This window comes from Protopterus annectens, chromosome 6.part0 (genome assembly GCF_019279795.1).
Source record: "Protopterus annectens isolate FY-2018-M chromosome 6.part0, PAN1.0, whole genome shotgun sequence".
NCBI classification, from domain to species: domain Eukaryota; kingdom Metazoa; phylum Chordata; order Ceratodontiformes; family Protopteridae; genus Protopterus; species Protopterus annectens.
In genome coordinates this window covers 1,839,083,195-1,839,109,417 of record NC_056737.1, presented here as the reverse complement: position 1 = coordinate 1,839,109,417, position 26,223 = coordinate 1,839,083,195, and the positions used below count along the sequence as shown (strand labels likewise).

Sequence of the window (26,223 nt, the reverse complement as noted above, 5' to 3'; positions counted from 1 at the left end):
CCATGCCTCTACAATGATATCCATCACTGACTGACTGAGGGATGGTAAAGGAGATATTAGGTAATTAGCCAGGCTGCTAGGTTCAGGGTTTGCTGCTGAGGGTGCAGAATCTGGTTCTCCTGCCGAGACAACAGGGAAGGAGTCTTGAGGCAGGTGCCATGGAGCAAAGCGTGACACACTGTGCAAGAGTGGGTACCAGTGTTGGCGAAGCCAGTCTGGTGCAATTAAAATCGTCCTTGGCTTGTCCTGTTTGATCTTTAGTAGTACCTTAGAGAGTAAAGTCAGAGGAGGAAAGGCATAAACTGATAGGTTTTTCCAGCTGAAGGATAGAGCATCCACTTTCCAAGCTAGCTTGTGGGGAATCCTTGTGCAAAATTTGTCCAGTTGATGGTTCTGGGGGTTAGGCAAACAGGTCTATATCTGGGCTCCCCCATTTGCTTGTCAACATGTTGAAAATCCTTGGTTCCAGTTTCCACTCATGTGGGTCCATGAGCTTTCTGCTTAGTCCATCTGCCAGTGTATTTAGTTTTCCCAGCAGGAATTGAGCTTGTAGATTCACTTGGAAGCTCAAGGCTGTGTTCCACAATGCCATGGCTAGTCTGCAGAGGGGGAAAGAATGTGTACCCCCCTGCTTGTTTATGTATCACATGACAGTGGTGGTGTCCGTCTTTACCATTAGTTATCCTGGAAGAATGTGGTCCTTGAAGACTGTCAGAGCATTCTGTACAGCTAACATTTCCTTTTGATTTATGTGCAGGTGCATTTGACTTGGGTTCCATTTGCCCTGAATGCACTTCCCTGCTAGGTGAGCCCCCCATGCATAGTCTGATGCATCTGTTAAGATTTGGGCGGCAGTGGGTAATGTGAATAGTAATCCCCTGTTTTGGTGGCAGGCCTCTACCCACCTAAGGAACTCTAGGCGTAGGCAAGGTATGATAGGAATCCTTGCTTCTAGATCCAGTGAATGTTGACACCATAGGCTTTTGACATACCATTGCAGTTTCCTCATATGCAGCCTTGCATATGGAATTAGAAGAATGCAAAAGGCCATGAACCCAAAGGCTTGCAGTATTTGCCATGCAGATAGCTGGGGTTTTGTGGCCACTTGTTTGAAGTAGGTTGTCAAATGAATCCATTTCTCTGGCGTGAGGAAAGCCATCTGGGAAGTTGTATTCAAGCTTGCTCCCAGGAATATAATTTGTTGACAGGGTACCAGGTGTGATTTCTTTTAGTTTATGGTAAACCCCAGACAAGTCAGTACCCTCTGAACAAAGGCCAGATGATTCAAAAGAATGTCCCGGCTTTCTGCCTGAATTAGACAATCGTCCAGGTATGGGTATATTTGAATATTTCTTTGCCTGCAAAATGCAATGACTGAAGATAGGCACTTTGTGAATACCCTGGGTGCAGTAGATAAGCCAAAGGGCAGTGCAGAGAACTGATAGTGCATGTAGCCTAGCCTGCTTTGAAGCATAGGTATCTTATAGGTTCATAGGTTCATACTAGGCTATCTGCCCTAGGGCATTTATAAGCCTAGCCAGAGTATGTTTGGCTTTCGCCACCCGTTTTAAATTAATTTTTCTATGCCCTTTTTCGAGGTTAGTATACTGTGCCTCTAACAGTGACACAGAAGTGATACCCGGGGTAAACCTATGATCTCCCATCCACTCATCAAGATTCCTCTTGAAGAGAGTCAATGAGGGACTCTGCCTAACCTGGACTGGGATTTTATTCCATAGTGAAGGGAGCCTCTGGGTTATGAATCTGTCCCTCCAGCATGTCCTATTTATTTCAGTGCTGAGGTTCAAGTCTCTCGAGTGTGTAGCTCGATGGGATTTGGATTTTTTGAGGTGCAGCATGTCCCTTAATTCCAGGTTGGACATGGCCTTATACGTCAGGCACAGGTCACCACTGAGCAGGCGGTATGCCACTGAGTAGAGCTGGAGTTTCTTTAACCGGGCAGCATATGGCATCTGTTTGAGCCCTTTGATCCTCTTGGTGAGGTACTTTTGGGGTCTTTCCAGTTGCTGCAGGTGTTTGGTAAGATACATCCCAAAAGGGGCATTGTACTCGATTATGGGCCTGATGAGGGATGAGTAAAGAGGCACGATGACCTCCCCTAATCTAGATGTGAATCCCTTCATGATTAGGTGGGCTATATAAAATGTTTTTCTAACCACTTTGGCCACGTGGTTGTCAAATGAGAGATTGCTATCAACTTGGGTCCCCAGGTCCATAATGACTTCTTATGTACTTAATGGATTACCACCTATGTGGTAATTTGTGGGCACTTTGTTTTTGCCAAAGGGGATGACTATACACTTTTTGGCATTTAGCTTGAGGCCATGGCTCTGGCACCAGTTGTCTGTTTCGATGAGGCCCTTTTGGAGGATGCTTGTGTCGGCTGGAGATTCGATTATGGCGCCCAGTTTGCAGTCATCTGCGAACTTGGTCAGCCACAGTCCTTCCGTGTTGGCCTGTACCTCCGAGAAATATATACCAAACAAGAGAGGTTCCAGGACTGAGCCTTGTGGGACGCCACTTGTAACTGGTTTGGAGTCTGACATGGCTCCAGCAATTCTAACCATGTGGGTTCTGTCCTTGAGCCAGTTTGCAACCCATCTAGTGACATAGGGGTTTATATTTAAGCTGGTGAGCTTATCTATAATGCCTGAGTGGGGTATTGTATCGAAGGCTTTTGCGAGGTCCAGATAGGCTGTGTGGACCACCTTCCCTTCGTCAATGGCCTTGGTGACTGTTTCAAAGAAGTCAACCAGGTTTAAGAGGCAGGATCTGCCCTTAAAGCCAAACTGGGTAGGATCCAGTGTCTGTAGGTCCCCAATATCTTTATTTATGAGGTCCATGATGATCCTTTCCATAGCTTTGCAGACCAAGCTAGTCAAGCTTATGGGGCGATAGTTTCCAGGGTCCGTTGAGGCACCACCTTTGTGGAGAGGGACCACTGTTGCTATACGCCACTCTTTAGGTACATATCCTGTAGTAAGGCTGAGATTGAACAGTAGTTTTATGTTTGGGTTTAGCTCTTCGTGGAGTTCATGTAGGACGCAGCCTGGGACACCGTCTGGTGCCATTGATGCTGTGTTTTTGCTTTGGAGAGGGCGGCTCCCACCTGAGCATCTGAGATGTCGGGGGGGGCAGCACTCTGCTGGGATAGATATTTGCCCTTTTGGTGGGGAGTTTGCGCTGAACCTGTCAGCTAGGATGTTGGCAATGTCTGTGGGATCAGTGTATTTTTGTCATTTTGGACTAATTCTGAGCATATCTGGGAATTCCCACCCAGGTTCCTAACATAACTAAAGAAAGCCTTGTGATTATCTTTAGTGTCCTGTGCAATTTTTCTCTCAAAGCTGGCCTTTGACGATTTTATGAGTGCCCTTAGTGTTTGCTAATACTGATCAGAGATGCCTTCCCTTTTGGGATTTTGCTCTATCATGTAGTAGCTTCCTCTTTCTATTGTATAGTTTGTTTATGGCTGGGGTCCACCAGACAGGTCGTCTGCCTTTGGAGGATTGGGTCTTGGTTTTATTTGGGATTGCATGATCCATGCATTCCTGAAGGTGTTCATAGAATGCATTTATAAAGGATTCTGTGGTCTGGGCGTATTTTCCACAGGCCGGGGCTTTGAAGGATTCCACCTCGGTTTTGAGGAGTGTGAAATTTGCTTTAGAGAAGTTTTTCACTGTGGTTTTCTGGGCAGGGGTGGGGTCGGGATGTGAATATCCAGTGAGATCAGTTTATGGTCTGATCTTACCAGTGAGGATACACTTCTGGTCTGGAGCATAGAGTCCCCATGTTGGTGATGATCAGGTCCAGTATGTTTTCCCTCTTGTGGGAGTGGTAACAAGTTGTTCCATACCATTTGAGTTTATGAATTCTAGGAACCTTTGGGCAAGGGTGTTGGAGCTAGAGTAATGCTCCCAATCTATGTTTGGGTAGTTGAAGTCGCCAATATAATGGTGTTGGAGAGACCTTCATATTTTCCAGTGTTCTCAGGAAGGCCGAGTGGGGTTCCTGGGTTTGGGAGGGTGGTCTGTAGCAGGCTATAAACTGGAAGGCAGTTTTACCCACTGTTAGTTGCACATGGATAGTCTCTGATGCTTCGTGCTTTGCCACCAACCTAGAGGTGTGGGTATCTTTGATGAATATCAATACTCCCCCTCCTTTTGTGGTTCGGTCCAAATTTTGCGGCGAAAAGCATGGTATGAGGTATAACCTGGTAGTGCTGGTGTGCTCTCGGGAGTCCTGAACCAGGTTTCTGTTACTGCACAGATATCAATGTTCTCCATGCTAAGGAGAGTTTCGAGTGCGTGCATCTTGAGGTTTAGACTTCTAGCGTTGAGTAGCATTACTCTTAGTTTCTTATCCCTTGTGATACCTATGGAGGTGGGTTTTTGTCTTTTGAGCCTTGCCTAAAAAAGGCACTATGGGGGTAGCAAGAGCCTTTGCCAATATCCGAAAGCCCAGGGGTGACAGGTGCAAGCCGTCCCTAGCAAAGCATCGTGGCTTGTCGTGCATATCATCCCAAGCTGACAGGCATTGGATCCCCTTTGAATGACACCAATACTTAAGCCAATTGTTGAAATTGATCATCTTGTCTTCATATTGTGGCATCATTCTTGGTGAGGGTAAGATGCTACTCAAGGTCAGGGTCATACCAGCCTGGGCTACATGCTCAGAGAGCTCCTCTATGTCTCTTTTCATGTAGTCCAGGGAGGTACGTCTCGGGTCATTCACACCAGCATGGACAATAACTGAGCCATATTTGTACTTGCCTTGGAGTGACCTGAGTGCTTGTGTTATGTGGCGGATCCTAGCGCCAGACAGGCTGCTCACCGTGACCTTCTCCTTGTTCAGCCTGGTGAGCGGGACGTCAGTGTGCCTGACGATAGAGTCACCTATTACAAGTGTATCAGGTGTGTTGTTTATCCCTAAGGGCTGTGACTGTTCAGCACACTGGCTTTGTGAGATATGTGTTGCACGTGTTTTGTTTTGGGGTAGCGGTTGCTTGGGTGTCTGCTTTGTAGGTCTCTGCTGCTTAGGCAGATCTTTATTTAGAGCCTCCGAGTATGTTTTTGTGTGATTATGTGTTTGGTTTGCTGTCGTGGTAGGTCTATGCGAGACTGGAATTGTAGTGAGTGTGGTTTCCTTCTCCTCCTGACTGGTTATGCCAGTACTGAGTTGAGAGAGCTTAGCATCCAGTTTGGCTATATGGTTGCATCTCTCACATGTGTTGGAATTTGTTGGGAGGAGGAGAGGGTTGTCTGTGTACATGAGGCAGTTGTAACATTGCCTCAAGATTCCCATATTCACCAGCTGGACCGGAGAGGAGATTGACAACTGACCTTTGGACATGCTAGTATAATATTGGGAATTCCTTTATAATTGAAAACAAGGGCCAATGGGGAGCGAGGGTGTAGTGCTTTTAATTTTTAGTGCCGACTTATAATTGCTTTAGTGAGCAAGTGCCAGGTAACAAGTGCAATGTGTTACAGGTAACTTAAATGCAAAAACGACAAAACAGTAACTTTCTTTCAAGCGAAGCAAGGACATAAGTACAGTAAGCAATGCAGATATCACTAGGGATCCACAGAAGCACTGAGAAGCCACGTTTTAGGTGGAATTAGCATTCCAGGGAAATAACAAGCATACAAAACAAAGCTAGATTCAGCAGGCCTGGATCTAGTCTATGCTACAGCAAACAATGTGTACCAATTTCAGTAAGATACAGTTCAAATATTCAGGCACTATAAACCTCTAACCAGAAATTCCCAGCTCAGAAGGGCAGAGTCCAGCCTCTCCTCCCACAAGAGTGCAGACCACGAACCTTCTTAATGTAAAATAACTGGCCTGAAGCCCAAGTGCTTAAACCAGAGCTAATACACTTTGTTAGACACTGAGCTCTCAATCAGCAGTTCCCAACTTAGAAGGATGAAAGCTACCTGTCCTGCCACCACAGTGCATGCCACAAACCTTCCTAATGTAGAACAACTGGTCTGAAGCCCAAGTGCTTAATCCAAAAGACTTAGAATGATAGCTACACTTTAACCAAGTTACTACCAAGCAGTAATAAATACAACTGAATACTTTAAATAATGCCTGGATTAGTGCTCAAGTTATACAAACAAAGCTAGATTCAGCAGGCCTGGATCTAGTCTATGCTACAGCAAACAAGGTGTACCAATTTCAGTAAGAAGAAATTCAGATATGCATGCACTATAAGCCTTCAACCAGAAATTCCCAGCTCAGAAGGGCAGAGTCCAGCCTCTCCTCCCACAAGAGTGCAGACCACGAAACCCTCTTAATGTAAAATAACTGGCCTGAAAGCCCAAGTGCTTACACCAGAATTAATATACTTTTAGAATAACAGACACTGAGCCCTCAATCAGCAGTTCCCAACTTAGAGGGATGTAAGCTACCTGTTCTGCCACTACAGTGCAGACCACAAACCCTCTCAATGTAAAACAACTGGTCTGAAGCCCAAGTGTTTAAACTAAAAGGCTTAGAATGAGTTACACCAAGCAGTAATAAATACAATTGAGAACGTTTAAGATGATGCAAAAGCAAAATAAAGTAGGAAGAAACACAAGTACAGTAAAAGCAGAAGATTTTTTTTTTTTTTTTTTTAGAAAATTAGCAAAAGCAGTAGTAAATACAATTCTCATGCAGTGCAAGCCGGCACACTTGAATATGTAGCAATATTAGTCCACACACAGTTTGAAAAAAATGTAATTAAATTAAAAAGGACTAAAAGCAAGTGCAGAAAGGGTTTATTAGGTAGAATGCGGTAAAGAGATGTCCTGGGGGAGTGTCTTACATCAAATCTACAGTGGGGTGGGCACTGCAAAAGCCACCAAATTTAAACTACAACCAAGAATAGGGAGGGGGTGGGGGAGCAGTTTCAACACAGATGTAAGGAATGTGCAAATTATAAAAAATATATATACTGTTTTCTATAGATTTGCAGAGCAGTAAGACACAGATATCAAGCAGACAATTTAGCTCTATAATACAGAATAACACAGAAAATATACTCAGCTCTATAACTTGAAGATAGTTCTGTAAGGCTGTCTCTCAAACTAAGGTTCCAGTTTGAATACAGGTTGTTAAAAGGAGACAGCACTAGCTAAATTATATCAGCTGAAAGACAAGGCAGGAAATGAGGGGGGTGGGGGAGCAGTTTCAACACAGATGTAAGGAATGTGCAAATTATAAAAAATATATATACTGTTTTCTATAGATTTGCAGAGCAGTAAGACACAGATATCAAGCAGACAATTTAGCTCTATAATACAGAACACAGAAAATATACTCAGCTCTATAACTTGAAGATAGTTCTGTAAGGCTGTCTCTCAAACTAAAGTTCCAGTTTGAATACAGGTTGTTAATGCAAGACTCCCTGATAGGGATGTGCAGGTATGCTTCTTTTAAGTCTAGTGTTGCCAACCGTGCATCTTTGCCTAGCATAGGAAGCAGCTGAAGAGTCAGCAATTTGAATTTTGGAATCACCAGAAAAGTGTTTAGAGTAGAAAGGTCCAGGATAGGATGCCATGTATTGCCTTGTCTCAAACAGAAACTTTGTCCCTTTTCCTCTTCTGGTACAACTGAATAGCCCCCATGTTTAAGAGAGAGTACTTGATTTTGGGCCTCTGCTCACTGATTTGGGGGTAGATCTGGCCACCTGCTTGGTGTTGGTAACGTGTGGAAGTGAAATCTGTATCCTTGGGACACTATATTTAAAACCCATTTGTCCTGGGTAATGAGTTCCCAGTTTTTGGCCTGCAGACCAATCCGCCTAAAGGAGCATTCAGTTGGGAAGTGCTTGGAAGTTTTAAAAGCAAGTCATAGAGACAGTTTTCCATAGGGGGGAGTGTCTTACTACTCCCAGATTTGGGTGCGAAAACCCCCCACTGCTTAGTCGTGTGTGTCCCCTGGGACTGAAACCTGGGGTTTCTGTTGTGTCTGGGCTTGGCTTGAGAAGACCTGGAAGGGGCTGGAAATGACCAATTTTTAGAGGGCCAGTGCCTACTAAATCTAGGAGGCTGAACTTGTAAGAAATCTTTAACAGTTTGCATAGATTTAGCTTTATCTTCCATCTTTTTAAGAACTTCCTCAGCCTTGTTGCCAAACAGGCGGTCCTGATTTAAGGGAGCATCCAACAATTTAGCTTTAACACGATCAGGCAAAGACTGCTCCTTAAGCCAAGCATGCCTTCTGAGCACAGACCCAGTAACAGCAGCCCTGCAAGAGGCCTCTAATGAATCAAAACCACATTGCAAAGTAGGTTTTCCAACCTGTTCAGCAGAATGCATTAAACCCTGTAATTCTTTATTTTCAGCACAGTCATGAATCAACATCATTTTCTGTTTAAGCAATCCAATAACATGTTGTTGATACTTTAATATATGAAACTGGAAGTTTAAAGCCCCAATGGCCAAGGTTGCAGAAATGTAAACCTTCTTACCCCATCTATCCAGCGCCCTGGAGTCTCTATCAGAGGCGGTAGGATTTTTAGCAGTAGAAGCCTTAATGCTCATGGGTCCCTGTGAAATAGTCTCTGGATCCGCAATAGGATTTTTAAAAAGGAACTTGTGTGAATCAGGAACCCTGTAATATCGGTCAGGTTTCCTGGGAGCAGGAGGCAAAGAATCAGGGGCCAAACTAGATTCTGAAAAGGCATCAACAATGTCTAGTACAGGAGGTATAGCTAAAGGCCTATGCTGAGGCAGGAGTAAGAAATCCCTAAGCATCTTTTTTGAATCAGAAAAATCCTGGCTTTCCCAGTGGAAATGCTCCCAAGGGCAAATCCACATCATCAGAAGAATCAGAAAAATCAGAATCCTGGTCAGAAGATTCATAAACACCTTCAGTCCTAGGTCTCTTAGAAAGGGGAGATTGGCTTCCCCTGATTAGAGTTACAAGATCTTCAGCCATTCTTATCACTTGTTTTTTAGGCACAGAGGCCTGAGCATGCAGCCTGGGCATCGGTTTCTTAGGCATGGTTCGAGATTTTGGCCTAAATGAAGAAGGAGGCATCGGTTTAATAAGCAAGTCCATAGGCCTGAATACATCCTCAGAAGCCTGCACAGCGGCTCCGGACCCATCCAAGGTAGAGACATCCGCAAGTTCCACAGCTGAAGAATCTTGCGGCATACCGGACTCCGAATGGGTCTCAGTAGAGACCTGCGAGTCAGAAGTAGCGGGTATCAGGGGCTGCAAAAGCATCTCACCGAGTACCGGTGAACTGGTGACTGGCTTAGGAGAAGCTTCGTCGACAGCTTTGGACCTCGGCGGCCTGTCTCTGAATTTATATTTGCGCTTTTTCGGAATCCTGGTAGTCTGATGGCTAACCGACGACATTTCTGGACAATTAAACCAAGAACCGAAATATTTAGAGGTGAAAATATACCGATGATGGAGAGTACACCGATTAAATAAAGCACAAAACTGACAGCAAGGTATGTCGTGGTCAGGGCCTAGGCAAGGAATACAGTACGAATGAAAATCTTTGTGAAGTATTTGCTTTCCACAAGTAATGCAATTATTAACTTTTGCTGATTTCGGAAAGGAGCAAGAAAAAGTTTCCCCAATGGGGTACTTAGCTTTAGTTGAAGACTTCGGTTCTGAAACTCGAAAATGAAAATTTCAGGAGTCGGCCAACAGGCACTTGCGAACTACTACTGCTTCAGGTACCGCACGACAAGAAAGACTGATGTAATGGCTCGGCTGCATGTTTTATACCCCTGATGACCTGACGTCATGGAAGAAGGGATAGCACTCGAAGCAGGACCCAAGACTTTGTTAAATCAGGCCGACTGAGAGGTATTGCAAGCAGATAACCCAAATGTAATGACTGCAACAGTGAAACGCGAAGAACATCAACCAGAACAGGAGTGGTAGGCATAAGGACCCACAACCCTCAGATCTGGGGAAGCAGGCAAAACCTGCAGCTAAATATGGATTTTCACGATGCTCATCATCCTATTCACATATGCTTCAGTAGAACTCCTTGAACATAGCAAAGATCTAAAGGAGGACATCATTAAAGGTAGCCTCAATCGCCGATGCTCATGTCTTTCCAATGGAAAAGACAGAGAATGAAGACTTGGATGGAAGGCTCAGGGGAGAAAGCAGGCTCCAACATGGCAGACAGTCAGAGACTGGATCCCAGAGCCATCCGAAGTTGAGGAGACCCCAACAAACTGACCTGAGGAGCACAACAGCTTTTGAACTGGACCAGAAAACTGCCTATGGTTTGCGAATCTCCTGTAAGATTTCTCATCAGTTTTCATCTCCTTTTCTTTACTTTTATGTTTCTTCTGTTTTTCAGACGAGTTCAAGTGCTTCTTTGAATGAGGAAATGCAAACACACCGGTGGTCAAATTTCCCACAGTGGCACAGAGAAGGCCCAATTAGTTTGGACAGTCAGTCTGAAAGGGCCCAAGGCCCAAAAGAAAGAAAGAATCACACTCAACTTGAAGGTGAGCCTTTCCCAGTCAAGAGAAGCATTTCTGCTGCAGATCCAGGACCGATTTCTGTGCTCACAAATTCTGCATTTTTTAAAGCCAGAGGCCTTGTCACATATGGCAAAAGCACAACCACCAAAAAGCCAACCCAAATAGAAGAAACAGCTATGGGAAGCAAACATCCCAAAGTTAGTTGTTAAAGACTATTACAAATTCAAGTTAAACTACCAAAATAATAAAAGAGATAAAAAAACACTGCATCCATTTCAAAGGGATAATGAAGAGAAAAGTAAAGATTTGTTTTGTTTTTTAGTAAGGGAAGGGGTATAGAGAAAAAAAGGTGGAACTACCAAAAGAAAAATGATTCAGACATCCACAAACATGTATTCAAAGGGAACAGCAACATCTCAGTGGAAAGAAGAATCCTATTTAGTCAAAAAAGGTGAGAAAGCACATACCTGAACCACTCTAAACTCTGAACGAGCACAGAGCCAAGGAGAACACACCCTGCTTGTAAAGTGGCCAAAGAAATATGAAAGGGTGGCAGTGCATTATGGAAAGAGGAGGAGCCTGAGCCCTTGGAGACTAAAGTCTTGTAAGAAGTGCCGGACTAGGAACCATACAGATCACGTAGATCCACCAGCTGAGGTGGACAGAAAAGACAACACTGGATCTGAAGACAGCAGCACAGTGCTGCATATTTACAGCAGATTCTGACAGATGAAGTGAACACATTGGACAGCACCAACTGTGCTGCCTGAAATGTGATGCTGGAGACAAATGTATATGAATATTCTAATAATCAGATTTACTGTACGAGATGCCCAATGTAAGATACAGGAAGTTTCAATGCATACTTTTTTAGGCAAGGCTCAAAAGACAAACCCACCGCCATAAATAGCACAAGTAACAAAAAACTGAGGGTAATGCTACTGAATGCCAGAAGTTTAAACCTCAAAATGCACACTCGAGGCACTCCTCAGTATGGAGAAAATCGATATATGTGCAGTAAAAGAAACCTGGTTTAAGGCTCCAGAGAGCACCCCAGCACTACCAGGCTACAACTCATACCATACATTTCGGCCACAGAACCCAAACCGAAATACAAAAGGCGGGCGCATATCCATATTCATCAAGGATACCCACACCTCCAGGTTAGTGGCACAGCATGATGCTTCAGAGATCATCCAGGCTAAGAATTTGAGTATCTGGCATCTCACGACCCTTCCATATCACCTGCGGTCTCATCCCTGTGCTCTTCCAAGAAAGGAAGGAAGAAAGTAGGTGTTCTCCTAATACTGGCAGAAAAGCTGACATTTAATAGTATTACGTGTTGTAGCTTATAATTGTTAGCTCCTAGCCAGGACTGCCAGCAGCCATACCCTTCTCTGTACTCAGTAATTAGATTACAGACCCTTACTCCCTCTTTTGTTGCCTCCTTTAGCTGACTCATAGTTAGTATCTAGCCCTTGACCAGCCTTTCCCAGATACTTACGTCTACTGTATTAATTCCCTGCCCACTAGGTGGCCCCCTCATCCAGTCCCATCCATTATCCTATCCTGCTATCCTATAACTCACCTCTTCTACTTTTGCTGCCTATACCCTGCTCCTGCTATCCTATATATTTCTTCTATTACATTCTGCTGCCCATACCTTGCCCTTAGCTTTCCCTCACATGTCCTTTGCTCTTCTGTAACCACCACTTTCCTCCTCTGAACATTACTACTTTACTTATTATTCTCTACTCACCTGCACTTTCACCTACCTGAGCAATCGGCAATCTACTGATTGTTCATCCTGAGCTGTTCCACTCTCTTGTCTGACCTACATACCTGTACTCACCTATTTTCCTCCTTCCGCCTCCCTTACACTTCCTTGTTTCCACTACACTGCTCTGTCCCTTCTTTTTACTTTCTCCATCTCATCGCTATGTAACTTACCCCATCCTGTCTTCGTATTTTGTAGTCCCTCCCCACTTTTACCTATTTTACCCTTTCCCAACTTCCCCCCCATCTACCTCACTTCCTCTCTAATCCTATATCTACTAGTTGTCCCTGTTGGCGCCATCTTTAATACCTAGGACATCCCTGGCTGCTGTCCGCTCCTGGCCCCAGCGTTTTCAACCTTTGTAAGTATTCTACTGTGTGTATTCACTGTTTGTTGTTTGTTAACTGAATGATTCACATAGCTATATTCTGAAAATATCCTATTTATTAAGCTTTTCCATTTCCAGACTATTATATCTTTTGTAATGGCTGACTTTGTACCTTCTACGCACTAATTGTTTTAAATGTTTCCCACATGGAAGTGCTATAGGCGTTCTCTAGCAACCCTAAGTGTCTGTCGCAGTACTTTCAATTACAAAATTGCACGCCGTGCCCGTTATCATAGTGAGGGCTTATACAGCACACTGACTGCCCACTTGCAACCGCTCCAGTTGTTTGCTTTACATAGTCGTCTTTGAGATTACCCTATTTTTAAGTATTACAAGACCAGACCTATTGTAACTTTTGTGATGGCTCCACTCACTAAACTGGCTAGAACTTCCCAACCTTCTAGACTACCTCCAACTTACCACTGCCCACAGGCTATTATTTAACCACTCTAAATGTCCTGCACTATCCAACATCCTACAACCATACACCCCTAACAGGCCACTTAGATCTGCTCTCCTAAACCTACTCACTGTCCACAAACCAAAGCGACCTGCCGGGCAGTACCTCCTATCTTTTTCTTTAGCCAAAAAGTGGAACACTCTCTCTCCTTCTTTACGAATGACAGAAAATTCTGACAATTTCAAAACTCTACTCCATTCCTACCTGTTCTCTAGGAGGGAGTGCAACTGCACTTTCCCCACCTAGACTTTTACTCCGCACACACTAACTGTATTTCTATACTATTTCCTACTACCATCAACTTTGTTCCTGGATTTACTTTGTCTACTGTTGTCTTGTGCATATATGTAAGTATTGTAAGTAGCTTGCTCTCCCTTTAGTCCCCTCCCTAACATTTATGCTTGTTCTACCACTCTGCATAACAAGACTCAGACTCTATGTAACCTTTTTAACCAACCATGTCAATATATGACTTGTATGTCAATATATGACTCGTATGTCAATATGTCAATATACGACTCATGTTATGTAAACACTATACCTCTTAATGTCTCTGTATCACAATCTACCAGTATTCTTATCACTTAGGCTGACTGCTGCATCTTTATGTATCTGTATCTTTGAACCTTAATTTTAATTTTATCTTTTGTATTTTCTTTTTTTTTATCTTTTATATTATTATGTAATGTGGAGCTTTTCTCCCCGGGCCTCCACTGAAGATGGGCTCCTGAGCCCAGTGGACCTCCCCGGTCATCAAACTGAAATAAATAAATAAATAAATAAATAAATAAATTTGCAACTAACAATGGGCAAAACTGCAATTCAAATTGTAGCTTGCTACAGATCACCCACCATGTCCCAGGACCCCCATTCCGCGTTTCTGGAAACACTGGGAAACAAAGGTCCTACCAAACACCCTAACATTGGGTGATTTCAATTACCCAAACATTAACTGGGAGAACTACTCAAGTACTAAACTCCCTTGCCCAACGTTTCCTAGAATTTATAAACTCAAACGCCCTGGCTCAAGTGGTCAACACTCCCACCAGAGGTGACAACATATTGGATCTGGACATCACCAACATGGGCGACCGGTGTTCCACACCAGAGGTCAACCCCTCGCTGGTAAGATCTGACCATAAACAAATCACTTTGGATATCCATATTCCGCCCCCACCCCCAGACAAGAAAGCCACCATGAAAAATTTTTCAAAAGCAAACTTCATGTTACTTAAGACTGAGGTGGAAAGTTTCAAAGCCCCCATGCTGAAGGATAACACCGTTCAAGCTGCAAAATCTTTTACTAATGCATTCTACGGGCAGCTACAAGAATGCATGGATCATGCCATCCCAAGCAAAACCAAGACTCACTCATCCAAGAAAAGGAAAAACAGGTCTGGTGGACTCCTGCCATAAACAAGCTATACAATAGAAGGAGGAAACTAGTGCAGAAGAGAGTAAAATCCCAAGAAGGGAAGACATCCCTGACCAGCATCAGCAAGAAGCTATGATCCCTCATAAAATCATCCAAGGCGAGCTTTGAAAGAAAAATTGCCAAGGACTCCAAAGATAACCACAAGGCATTCTTTAGCTATGTCAAGAATCTAAGTGGCAATGCTCAGATCTGCTCTGAGTTAGTGCAGAATGGCAGAAAATACACTGAACCGACAGATGTCGCCAACATCCTGGCAGACAGGTTCAGCGCAAACTTCACCCCCCTCTCACCCCCAAAAAGGCCCATAACCATACCAGAAGAATGTAGAGTCCCTGAAATCACAGACACTCAGGTTAAAACAGCCCTCTCCAAAGCCAAAAACTCAGTATCAATGGGACCGGACGGTGTCCCAGGTTGCGTCCTACTCAAGCTCAAAGACGACGAACTAACCCCTCACCTAAACACACTGTTCAAACTCAGCTTCTCCACAGGCTACATACCCATAGAGTGGCGCACAGCAACAGTTATTCCACTCCACAAAGGTGGAGCCACAACAGACCCCGGGAACTATCGCCCTATAAGCCTGACTAGCTTGGTCTGCAAGGCTATGGAGCGCATCATCATGGAACTCATTAACAGAGACATTGGGAACATCCATACACTGGACCCTACCCAGTTTGGCTTTGTTAAGGGCAGGTCATGCCTCCTAAACCTGGTGGATTTCTTTGAGACAGTTACCAAGGCTATAGATGAGGGAAAGGTGGTCCACACAGCCTACCTAGACCTCGCTAAGGCCTTCGACACCATTCCCCATTCTGGTATTATAGACAAACTCACCAGCCTGAACATAAACCCCTACGTCACAAGACTGGTTGTCAGCTGGACCATGGACAGAAACCACATGGTGACAGTTGCGGGAGCTAGGTCCGTCTCTAAACCGGTTACAAGTGGTGTTCCCCAGAGCTCAGTCCTAGGACCCCTCCTGTTCGGCATATACTTCTCAGAGGTACAGGCAAGCAAAGGAGGACTATGGCTGACCAAGTTCGCAGATGACTGCAAACTAGGGGCTATAATCGACTCTCCGGCTGATACAGACATCCTCCAAAAGGGTCTCACAGAGACGGATACCTGGTGTCAAAATCATGGCCTCAAGCTAAATGCCAAAAAGTGCATAGTCATCCCTTTTGGAAAAAGCAAAGTACCCACAAACTACCACATAGGTGGCAGTCCCCTAAATACGGAAGACGTAATAAAGGATCTGGGGACCCAAGTAGATAGTAATCTCACCTTTGATAATCACATTGCCAAAGTGGTTAGAAAATCCTTCTACGTGGCCCACCTAATCACAAAAGGGTTTGCATTCAGATCAAAAGAGATCATTGTGCCCCTCTACTCATCACTCATCAGACCCATCTTAGAGTACAACGCCCCATTTGGGATGTACCTTACAGACACCTGCAACAGCTGGAAAGACCACAGAAGTACCTCACCAAGAGGATCAATGGCCTCAAACAGATGCTCTATGCAGCTCGACTGAAGAAACTCCAGTTGCACTCTGTTACATACCGCCTACTCAGAGGTGATCTCTGCCTGACATACAAGGCCATATCCAACCCAGAATTGATGGTCAAGCTCCACCTAAAGAAAACCTTATCCCCTCAAGCCACACGCTCTAGGGCTCTAAACGTCACCACAACAATAAATTGGACGTGCTGGAGGGATAGATTCCTGTCCCAGAGACTTCCCATGCTTTGGAACAAGATCCCAATCTACATTAGGCAGAGCTCCTCACTAACACTCTTCAAAAGAAACCTTGACGAGTGGATGGGAAACAGAAAGTTTACCTCGGGGATCACTTCAGTGGCTCTGCTGGACAGAGGCACAGGGAACTAATCTAATGGGACGGCGAAAGCCAACACATTCTGGCTAGGCTTACAAATGCCTTTGGGCATATAGCCTAGTACACACCTACGAACCTATGAACCTATATAACAGGACAGGCAATGTGCCAACACCTGAACCTAGCAGGTGTGGCTAAACACTACTGCTTTACTTAGCTAGTTTATAGTCAACTGAAAGACATTTAATGGCAAGCTAGAGGAAAGTAATAATTATGGAAGGGAAGAAAAGTAATAGTAGGCCAAATATGCTCTGCAAAGAACAAAAATCACAGGTGTAAGAATTCAAACAAGTTGCTAATGGAAACAGAAGAGAGCGCTCCAGGAAGTGAGATAAGACCATCAATCAGCAAACTGAGACTACAGCAATTCATGCAGAAATGCACATTACATCTTAAGCATGACATGAACCGAAAACAGAAAAAAAAAACAATTGTATCTGTTTTCTGGAACAGATTACTAAAATGAGCACCAATATCCAGCAATGCACAACACAAAACAACTCTTTGACTGTATGCTCAAAAAAAACCACAAACAAGGAAATGCATTCAACAATGTAATACACAAAGAAAGAAAACCATTTATCAGTGCTGAGTGTTTATGAAGCAATGAGGCATTTGTCAAACAAATGAGATCATGCTGCGATATGATGCTATGCATAGCTGAAGTAACACAGCCTCAAATAAGGTGGTCTGGTATAATTAAATTACTATAGCCTTCGGATACTATTCTTTGCACTCTGTAGCATTAATACAGACAGGAATGGGAAAAGTACAGTTTTGTACCTACCATAAATGTAGATGTTCGAGGATCCACATTGCTACAGTCATAACCTGTGGGTAGTCGGCTGTCCTCGGTCGGCCCGAATACCAAAGAGTTAGGCTGGCGTTGGTCATGGGCACCCGGAGCTGACGTCAGTACGTAGTGGTACTTAAGCGCATGACCGACGCCATATCCTCAGTCTTTCTTGCCCCAGATGTCAAAAGGCCTTAAAAAAGGAAAGGCCAGAGCCACAAAGGAGAAAATAACAATAATCCCTAAGGAACAATAACAACCACAACAACAACAACCCCAAACCATAGACGGGAAGTAGGGAGGGAAAATATGACTGCAGCAATGTGGATCCTCGAACATCTACATTTATGGTAGGTACAAAACTGTACTATGTTCTTCGTCTCACATTGCTGCAGTCATAACCTGTGGGTAGAATCCCAAAGCAAAGGAAAAGGGAGGCTGGCAAACTAAAAAGCATTAGGGGCTGCTAACATGCCCTGTAAGACTGCAGTGGCAAACCCAGCCCTGGACTTGGAGTAAAGAGGGAGATGGCAATGCAACTGAACTCCAAGTAGCTGCTTCCAAAATATCCTTAGTAGCTACACCCCTCAAAAAAGCAGTAGATGTGGCAGTAGCCCTAGTGGAATGAGGTCTAATCCCAGCAGGAACATTCTTCCCATGATGAGAATAACAAAAGGCAATACAATTAGCAATCCACTTTGAAATAGTCTGCTTAGAAACAGCTTTCCCTTGTGAACTCAAAGCAAAAGAAACAAATAACTGTTGAGTCTGTCTGAACTCCTTAGTTCTGCTCAAATAGTAATGTAACTGCCTGTGTATATCCAAAGAATGCAAGATTTTTTCCCCCTTATTTTGGGGATCAGCATAAAAGGTAGGTAAATGGATAGACTGGTTCAAGGCCACATTAGAAATAACTTTTGGCATAAAAGTAGGGTTAGTACGTAAGGAAACTCTATCCTTATGGAATATCAGAAAGGGTTCAACTGCCATGAGAGCCTGCAATTCAGATACCCTTCTAGCAGAAGTAATGGCCAACAAAAAGGCAGTCTTCCAAGACAAAAACTTCAATTCTGACGTAGCTGCAGGTTCAAAAGGAGGCAAAGTAAGCTTCTCCAACACAAAATTGAGATCCCAGGAAGGAGTAGGAGCTCTACGTGGGGGTCTTATATTTTTTGCCCCTCTAAGAAATTGCTTAAACAAAGGGTGAGAAAATAAAGGAGGGTCACAATCATAGTGAGCAGAAATGGCTGCAGCATGAACCTTCACAGAGGAAAATGACAAACCCTTGTCTAGTAATTCAGTAAGGTACTGCAGTGTAAAACTCAAATTAGGTACTGAGACATCAAAGTCCTTTGTTGTGCTCCAAAGAAAAAATCTCCTCCATTTATCAGCATAAACCTTTCTAGTGCTGGGCCGCCTGGCTTCCAAAATGACATCCAAAACCTGTTGAGGAAGCTGAGAACCCACAGGCTCTAAAACAGAATTCGCCAGGCCGTTAGATGCAGGGACTGCACCCTGACATTGAGCAAATGACTGCTTGACTGGGACAAAAAGTGAGGAAGCTGTGGCAAAGGCCAAGGAGGCTCCTGAATTAAACTCCTCAGCAGAGGATACCAGTGCTGTCGTGGCCAATCTGGTGCTATTAAAATCATGCAAGGCTTGTCCCACCTGACTTTCAAGAGTACCTTGGTAAGGAGAGGCAGAGGAGGAAAAGCATACACGTGAAGGTTGTTCCAACTGAAAGATAGAGCGTCCACTTTCCAAGCTTTTGGGTGAAACATCTTTGTGCAAAATTTTGGTAGTTGGAAATTTAGAGGGGAAGCGAACAGATCTATGTCTGGAGTTCCCCAAGCCACTGTCAACTGTTGGAATACTTGAGGATCCAATTTCCACTCGTGGGGATCCACAATTTGTCTGCTCAATACATCTGCTAGGGAATTCTGTGCCCCTGGCAGAAACCGTGCTTGAAGAGTGATGTGCAAACTCAGAGCAGTCTCCCACAATATCATAGCTTGTCTGCAAAGAGGGTAAGAATGGGTTCCCCTGCTTGTTGATGTACCACATGACTGTAGTGTTGTCTGTTGATCAACACCTGTCCTGGTTGAAGTAGGCCCTTGAAAGCCATCAGGGCAAACTGGACTGCTAACATCTCCTTCATGTTGATATGCAAATGCTGTAGTCTGGGAGGCCACGTGTCTTGAATCCATTTCCCATTGAAGTGTGCTCCCAAGCCAGGTCTGGGGCATCCGTCGTTATGATCTGACTCGCCTCTGGTCGGGTCACAGAGAGTCCCTTGTTTAGGTGACATTCCTGTGCCCACCACAAGAGTTCCTTTTGGATGCAAGGTATTATCTGAATGACAGTGTCCAAATCGTGGCAGTGTTGAGTCCATACACTTTTGAGATACCATTGTAGCTTCCTCATATGCAGTTTGGCATTGGGAAGTACCAGAATGCAAGATGCCATGAACCCCAAGGCTTGAAGGACTGTCCTTGCAGTCAGCCTGGACAGTACTGATAATTGCTGGAAGTATAGATGAAGAGTTCTTTGTTTGTCCGGGGTCAGAAAAGCCATCTGAGAGGCTGTATTCAGTCTCACACCCAGAAAGCACATGTCCTGAGAGGGTACTAGACTGGACTTTGTTTCGCTCACAGAATACCCTAGGCACCTTAAAACTGCCATTACATACTGTAGATGTTGAAGTAACTTGTCTTTGTCTTGAGCAAGAATCAGGCAATCGTCCAGATAAGGATAAATTTGTATTCCCTCAGTCTTAAGAAAGCTATTACAGGAGCCAGAACCTTTGTGAACACCCTGGGCAGTAGATAAACCAAAGGGCAATGCAGAGAACTGATAATGAGAAGTACCAGCCAAAACGCAGGAATCTCCTGCAGCTGGGCCTGATAGGAATGTGAAGATAGGCCTCTTTGAGATCCAGAGTTACCATCCAGTGATTTTTGCCTAGCAGAGGCAGAAGTTGCTGTAATGTTAACATCTTGAACTTTGGAATGTCTAGATATGTATTGAGAATGGACAAATCCAGAATTGGCCTCCAAGTGTTTCCTTTCTTTGGCACTAGGAACAGATGAGAATAAAACCCTAGGCCTTCTTCTGACGGAGGTACCACCTGGATTGCCCCCATCTGTAAAAGCAAAGAAATTTGTTCCTGAGCCTCCAGCCTTTGCTGAGGAGGTACATCTGGCATGCCTTTGAAAGGAGGAAAAGTGTGAAAATAAAACTTGTAGCCTTGATTTATTATGTCCAACACCCATTTGTCCTGGGTGACCAAATGCCAATTTTGTTTGAAAAGTGCCAACTTTCCTCCTAGAGGAGCTGCCAGAAAAGAAGGATCTGGCAGCTGAAGATACAGGTCATTGGGTCTGTTTACGAAAAGGCTGACCCCCGCCCTCACCAGAAGATTGTGCAGGAGAACTCCAAGTCCTAGGTCTGAAAGAACCCTGAGCGTGAGCCCTGCTCCTACCACGTCTAGACCTGCCCTTAGACTGAAAATCCGAAGAAGGGTAAGACCATCCTCTTGCAGGCCAATTCCTGCTAAACTTAGGGGGCTGCACTTGCAAAAATTCCTTAACCGTCTGCATAGACTTAGCTTTGTCTTCCATCTTTTTCAAAACTGACTCCATAGGGGAACCAAAAAGAACTTCAGATTGAAGAGGAGCATCCAAAATCCGAGCTTTAACATGCTCTGACAAATTTTGATCCTTAAGCCAGGCATGTCTACAAATAACTGAACCAGTAGCAGCCACCCTGGAAGAAGCCTGAAGGGCATCAAAGCCACACTGCAAGGAATGTTTACCAACTTGATCTGAAGCATGAACCAAGTCCTGCAATTCCTTACACTCTATACCCTCAGATAGAGCATCTACCTTAGATTTTAACTGACCTAACAGAAAGTTCTGATACTTCAGCATATGAAATTGGCAATTTAAAGCCCTCATAGCTAACGTAGAAGAGGTGTACACTTTTTTACCCCACCTATCCAACGCTCTAGAATCTTTATCCAAAGGAAATGGATTCTTAACCACAGAAGCCCTGACACCTTTAGGCCCTTGAATAATAGTTTCCGGGTCAGCTCTAGGACTCTTATACAAATATTTATGTGCCTCTGGAACTCTGTAATACCTGTCTGGCTTGACAGGGCAGGGGTAAAGAATCAGGATTAAGGGAAGCTTCAGAAAAAGCATCCTGAACAACATCTAAAACAGGGGGAATAGCCAAAGGTCTATGTTGTGGCAAAAACAAAAATTCCCTAAGCCTCTTACGAGAATCTGAAAAATCCTGACCTTCCCTCTTGAAATGCTCCCTCATGGAATGCAAGGTTTCAGAAAAGGAAAAATCCTCTGGAGGAGAAGCAGAAGGACAGGAATCCTCTGCATCCGAATCTGAATAGGGAGGAAAATCCTGAATATCCTCAGCTGAGGACTCAGAGTAATCAGAGGAATGCTCCATACCCTCTAAATCTGTCTCCACCCTAGGCCTCTTCTCTGTAGGGGGTATAGAACCCCTGATCAAAGTAATCAAATCCTCTGCCATTTTCAACATATGTTTTTTAGGAACAGAGCCCGAAGAACTAGGGCTATGGCCCGTACCAGAAAGACCAGGTCTAGCCTTAGCAGGGCCTTTAGAAACTGAAGAAGAAGGCCTAATAACCTTTTGTAAGGATGGAACCACAGAAACTTGAGAAGCACCTCGCCTGGCCTGACTCCTGAGAGGCCAACTCCTGTAACAGTAAAGGTTCCCCCTGGGATTCAGCCGAGACCTCGGCTGGATCCACAGATTCAACCGTAGATTCCATAGAACCGGCGTCCGCAACGGACGACTCATCCGGTTTTGACCTTAAAGATTTATCTTTTCACTTTTTTGCGGTAGCGGGCGTCGGAGGATCCGACGGCATGTTGTAGTTACACCGCCACAAAACCAACCTAGCACAGCCTAATCTGCGTTTAATGGTGCGCTTATTAAATCTAGCGCAAAAGCGACACCCGACTACGTCGTGCTCAGGCCCCAAGCAAGGAATACAGAGAGAATGATAGTCCCTATGAGGTATCGGTTTCCCACAAGAAATACAATTAACTTTTTCTGACATCCGGATTAACTGAGGCAAGAAAAGACAAAAATTTTCCCCAACGGGGTACTTAGCCCAACTTGGTCTTCGGTCTGAAACTCGAAAATTGAAAATTTCAGAACGCCGAACGGCACTTGCAAACGCTGCTTCTGCTTCGGACCACGCGGCAAGAAAGACTGAGGATATGGCGTCGGTCATGCGCTTAAGTACCACTCACGCACTGACGCCAGCTCCGGCCCATGACCGACGCCAGCCTAACTCTTTGGTATTCGGGCCGACCGAGGACAGCGGACTACCCACAGGTTATGACTGCAGCAATGTGAGACGAAGAACATCTGACTTGGCAGTATTTTTTTAAATGATCATATGAAAGTAATACACAACAATATACTCCTGAACAGAAAAAAATGAGTCTGGGATTGTTGGGAAAAATGGCACTTACTTTGCTTTCATCTCTTCACTGCCAAGATACCTACCTCCTCATTAATGTCAATGGTGAAATATTCTTCTATAAGGCACATCACTTTGATGTTTTATTCATTTACATGTCAGTTTTTTTTTTTTTTAATATTTGCTAGCCCAGTAGAAGCATCTCTGTAGTGAAGAAGGGCTTCTGCTCTCAACCAATCAAAAATACCAGGCCCAGCAAGGGAATGGTAGGAAAGACTAACAGACCGACTAAAAGCAGTAAACGTGGGGATGTCACTGCTAAAACATCATTAATATTACACATTTCTAAGGGCAGATGATGTCACCTGAACTCCTAAACCAGCAGCACTCAGTGGTAGGACTGCTGCTAGGAAGACCTGAAAATACTAGGGAATATTTTAAAAAACATCATAAAGTGAAAATGTCAGTGTACGCAATGAACAAAACTCTTAAGTGGTCAGAAAGCAAAAGAATCCAAGTACTACTGTCAAAAATAATGCCTAGTTATAAACTCGTATATGATCCACAAAATTTTGATAATCCCAAAGGCTAAACTGCCATTTCTGATAAGGTGCTGCACTTGGAAATAAATCTTGTATACACAATTCAGAATTCCCCCATTTCAACACTGTCTAGCAGCATGCATCACTCTTGTAACATACATTGAAAAATTCTCAACTTCAGTATTGAACAGATATCACATAAATTAAGTAACAGAGCTAAAATCTTCTGTTATACAACTTGCCTTGGCTCGGAGAAACAATACATACCTTGGTTGAGAAACATTCTGACAACATATACTATTATACATTTGTCAATAAAAATGCTCATAAATTTTAGCAACCAAAAATAATCAGCAACAATACCTTTGTCCATCCACTGTGCAAACAGAGACTCCCCATAAATCTGGACTAAACTTGGCCAGCTGAGGTATGTAATCTGCTACCTGTGAAGCATGACAAATAAATGAAAGAATATCTGCAGTGGAAAAGAGGTAAATTCTAACATTAATCTTATTCTGAACAAATTTGCTGTGCAACTTAATACACATCTTTTAAGAGACAACATCTCTAATAAATCTCATTTATTTCACACTTGTATAACTTATACAAAAAGACAAAAACTTCCAGCACACTTCTGTGTGAGGCAGTCATTCCCAGATGCATGCTTTTTCCAGCTTAGGATCACATGGAAGCTGGAGCTTATCTACAGAATTCAAAGGGAACAAAGCAGAAAAAAATAATTGTGTGCAGGATGCCAGTCTATTGTACAGACAGCCATTTCAGCTACTAATGAAAAGTTTTCCATACTGTCACAGAAATACACTACTGTGTCATGCTATGTTAGCCAAGAAAATAAATTTTTTTGGGACCCTCATGCCTGCTGATCATCTGGCTGACCACACTCTGCCCATGTGTTTTGAAGTTGGGCTACAGTCAATCCGGGGTGCAACCATTATACAGACAGCCACTGGGCATTTTTAATTTTTTACACTACTGTTGCAGTACAGTTTTGTACCTACCATAAATGTAGATGTTCGAGGATCCACATTGCTGCAGTCCTTACTATCGGGTAGTCCGCTGTCCAGTCGGCCCGAATACCAGAGTATATGGCTGACGTCGGTCAGGGCGCATTAGACTGACGTCAGTACGTCAGGGTACTAATGCGCATGACCGACGTCATATCCTCAGTCTTTTCTTGCCCCAGATGTCAGAAGACCCTAAAAAGACAAGGCCCAAAATACCTGCACCAAAAATATGTACAATATATACAAAAATATATATAAAAATATCAGCATACAACCTCACCTACACAACCACCCCTAAACACAGAGGGGAAGGAGGGAGGGTAAATTGGACTGCAGCAATGTGGATCCTCGAACATCTACATTTATGGTAGGTACAAAACTGTACTATGTTCTTCGTTCCACATTGCTGCAGTCCTTACTATTGGGTAGAATCCCAAAGCAGAGGTAAGGGAGGCTGGCAAATCATACAGAAGCAGGAGCTGACAATATGCCTTGCAAAACAGCTGTGGCAAAACCAGCCCTAGACTTAGAGTAGATAGGAAGGTGATAATGCTTAGAGAAAGTATGCACTGAACTCCAAGTAGCTGCCTCCAAAATGTCCTTAGTTGCCACCCCCCTTAGAAATGCTGTTGAAGTGGCAGTAGCCCTAGTGGAATGAGGCCTAATCCCAGCTGGAATCTCCTTGCCATGATGGGAATAACAAAATGCAATGCAAAACCCAATCCACCTAGAAATAGTTTGTTTTGACACAGGCTTGCCCTGAACTCAAAGCAAAAGAAACAAACAACTGCTGAGACTGCCTAAAATCCTTAGTCCTGCTTAAATAATAACGCAATTGCCTGTGTACATCTAAAGTGTGCAAAATCTTTCCCCTTTATTTTGGGGGTCTGCATAAAAAGTAGGCAAATGAATAGTTTGGTTTAAAGCCACACTAGAAACCACCTTAGGCATAAAGGAAGGATTAGTACGTAATGATACCCTATCCTTATGGAAAATCAAAAAGGGCTCTACTGCCATAAGGGCCTGCAACTCAGACACCCTTCTTGCAGAAGTAATAGCCAACAGAAAAGCAGTCTTCCATGACAAGTATTTCAATTCAGCAGTAGCCGCAGGCTCAAAAGGTTGTAGAGTAAGTTTTTCCAACACAAAATTGAGATCCCAAGCAGGAGTTGGAGCTCTTCGTGGGGGTCTTATATTCTTTGCCCCTCTAAGAAACTGCTTGAACAAAGGATGCGAAAACAATGGTGGGTCACAATCATAGTGAGCTGAAATTGCTGCAGCATGAATCTTAATGGAAGAGAAGGACAAACCTTTGTCCAATAACTCAGTAAGATATTGAAGAGCCACACTCAAATTAGGCTCAGAAATCTCCAAATCCTTTGCTGTACTCCAAAATAAAAATCTTTTCCATTTTTCTGCGTACACTTTCCTTGTACTAGGTCTTCTAGCTTCCATAATCACATTCAAAACTTGTTGAGGAAGTTGAGACCTGCTGTGTTTCAACACAGAATATGCCAGGCTGTTAGATGAAGAGAGTGAAGCTTGACATTGAGCAGATGACCGTCCTTCTGAGATAACAGATGAGGAATCAAAGGCAAAGGCCATGGAGGCTTCCTTACCAGACTCCTTAGTAGTGGGTACCAGTGTTGCCGAGGCCAATCTGGAGCTATCAAAATCATCCTTGGCTTGTCTTGTCTGACTTTTAAGAGCACCTTTGGAAGAAGAGGCAGAGGTGGAAAGGCATACACATGAAGGTTTTTCCAACTGAAAGACAGAGCATCCACTTTCCAAGCTGTGTGATGAAACCCCTTTGTGCAAAACTTTGGCAGCTGGTGGTTTAGTGGAGAAGTTTAACAGATCTATGTCTGGAGTTCCCCATGACACTGTCAATTTCTGAAATACATGAAGATCCAGTTTCCACCGTGGGGATCCATGATTTGTCTGCTTAACACATC

The 26,223-nt window shown here is 43.8% G+C and overlaps 1 protein-coding gene across 4 annotated transcripts in view; it reads right to left on the bottom strand.

Annotated features, from left to right (window-relative positions):
* Window positions 1-26,223, bottom strand: part of GLS (glutaminase) — a 1,896,678-nt gene that overhangs the window by 1,608,438 nt on the left and 262,017 nt on the right. For all 4 annotated transcript variants that reach the window (XM_044075192.1, XM_044075191.1, XM_044075190.1 and 1 more), the window contains exon 5: window positions 23,607-23,686. In XM_044075192.1, coding sequence (XP_043931127.1) covers window positions 23,607-23,686 — 80 coding nt within the window. The remainder of the gene's footprint in view (window positions 1-23,606; window positions 23,687-26,223) is intronic.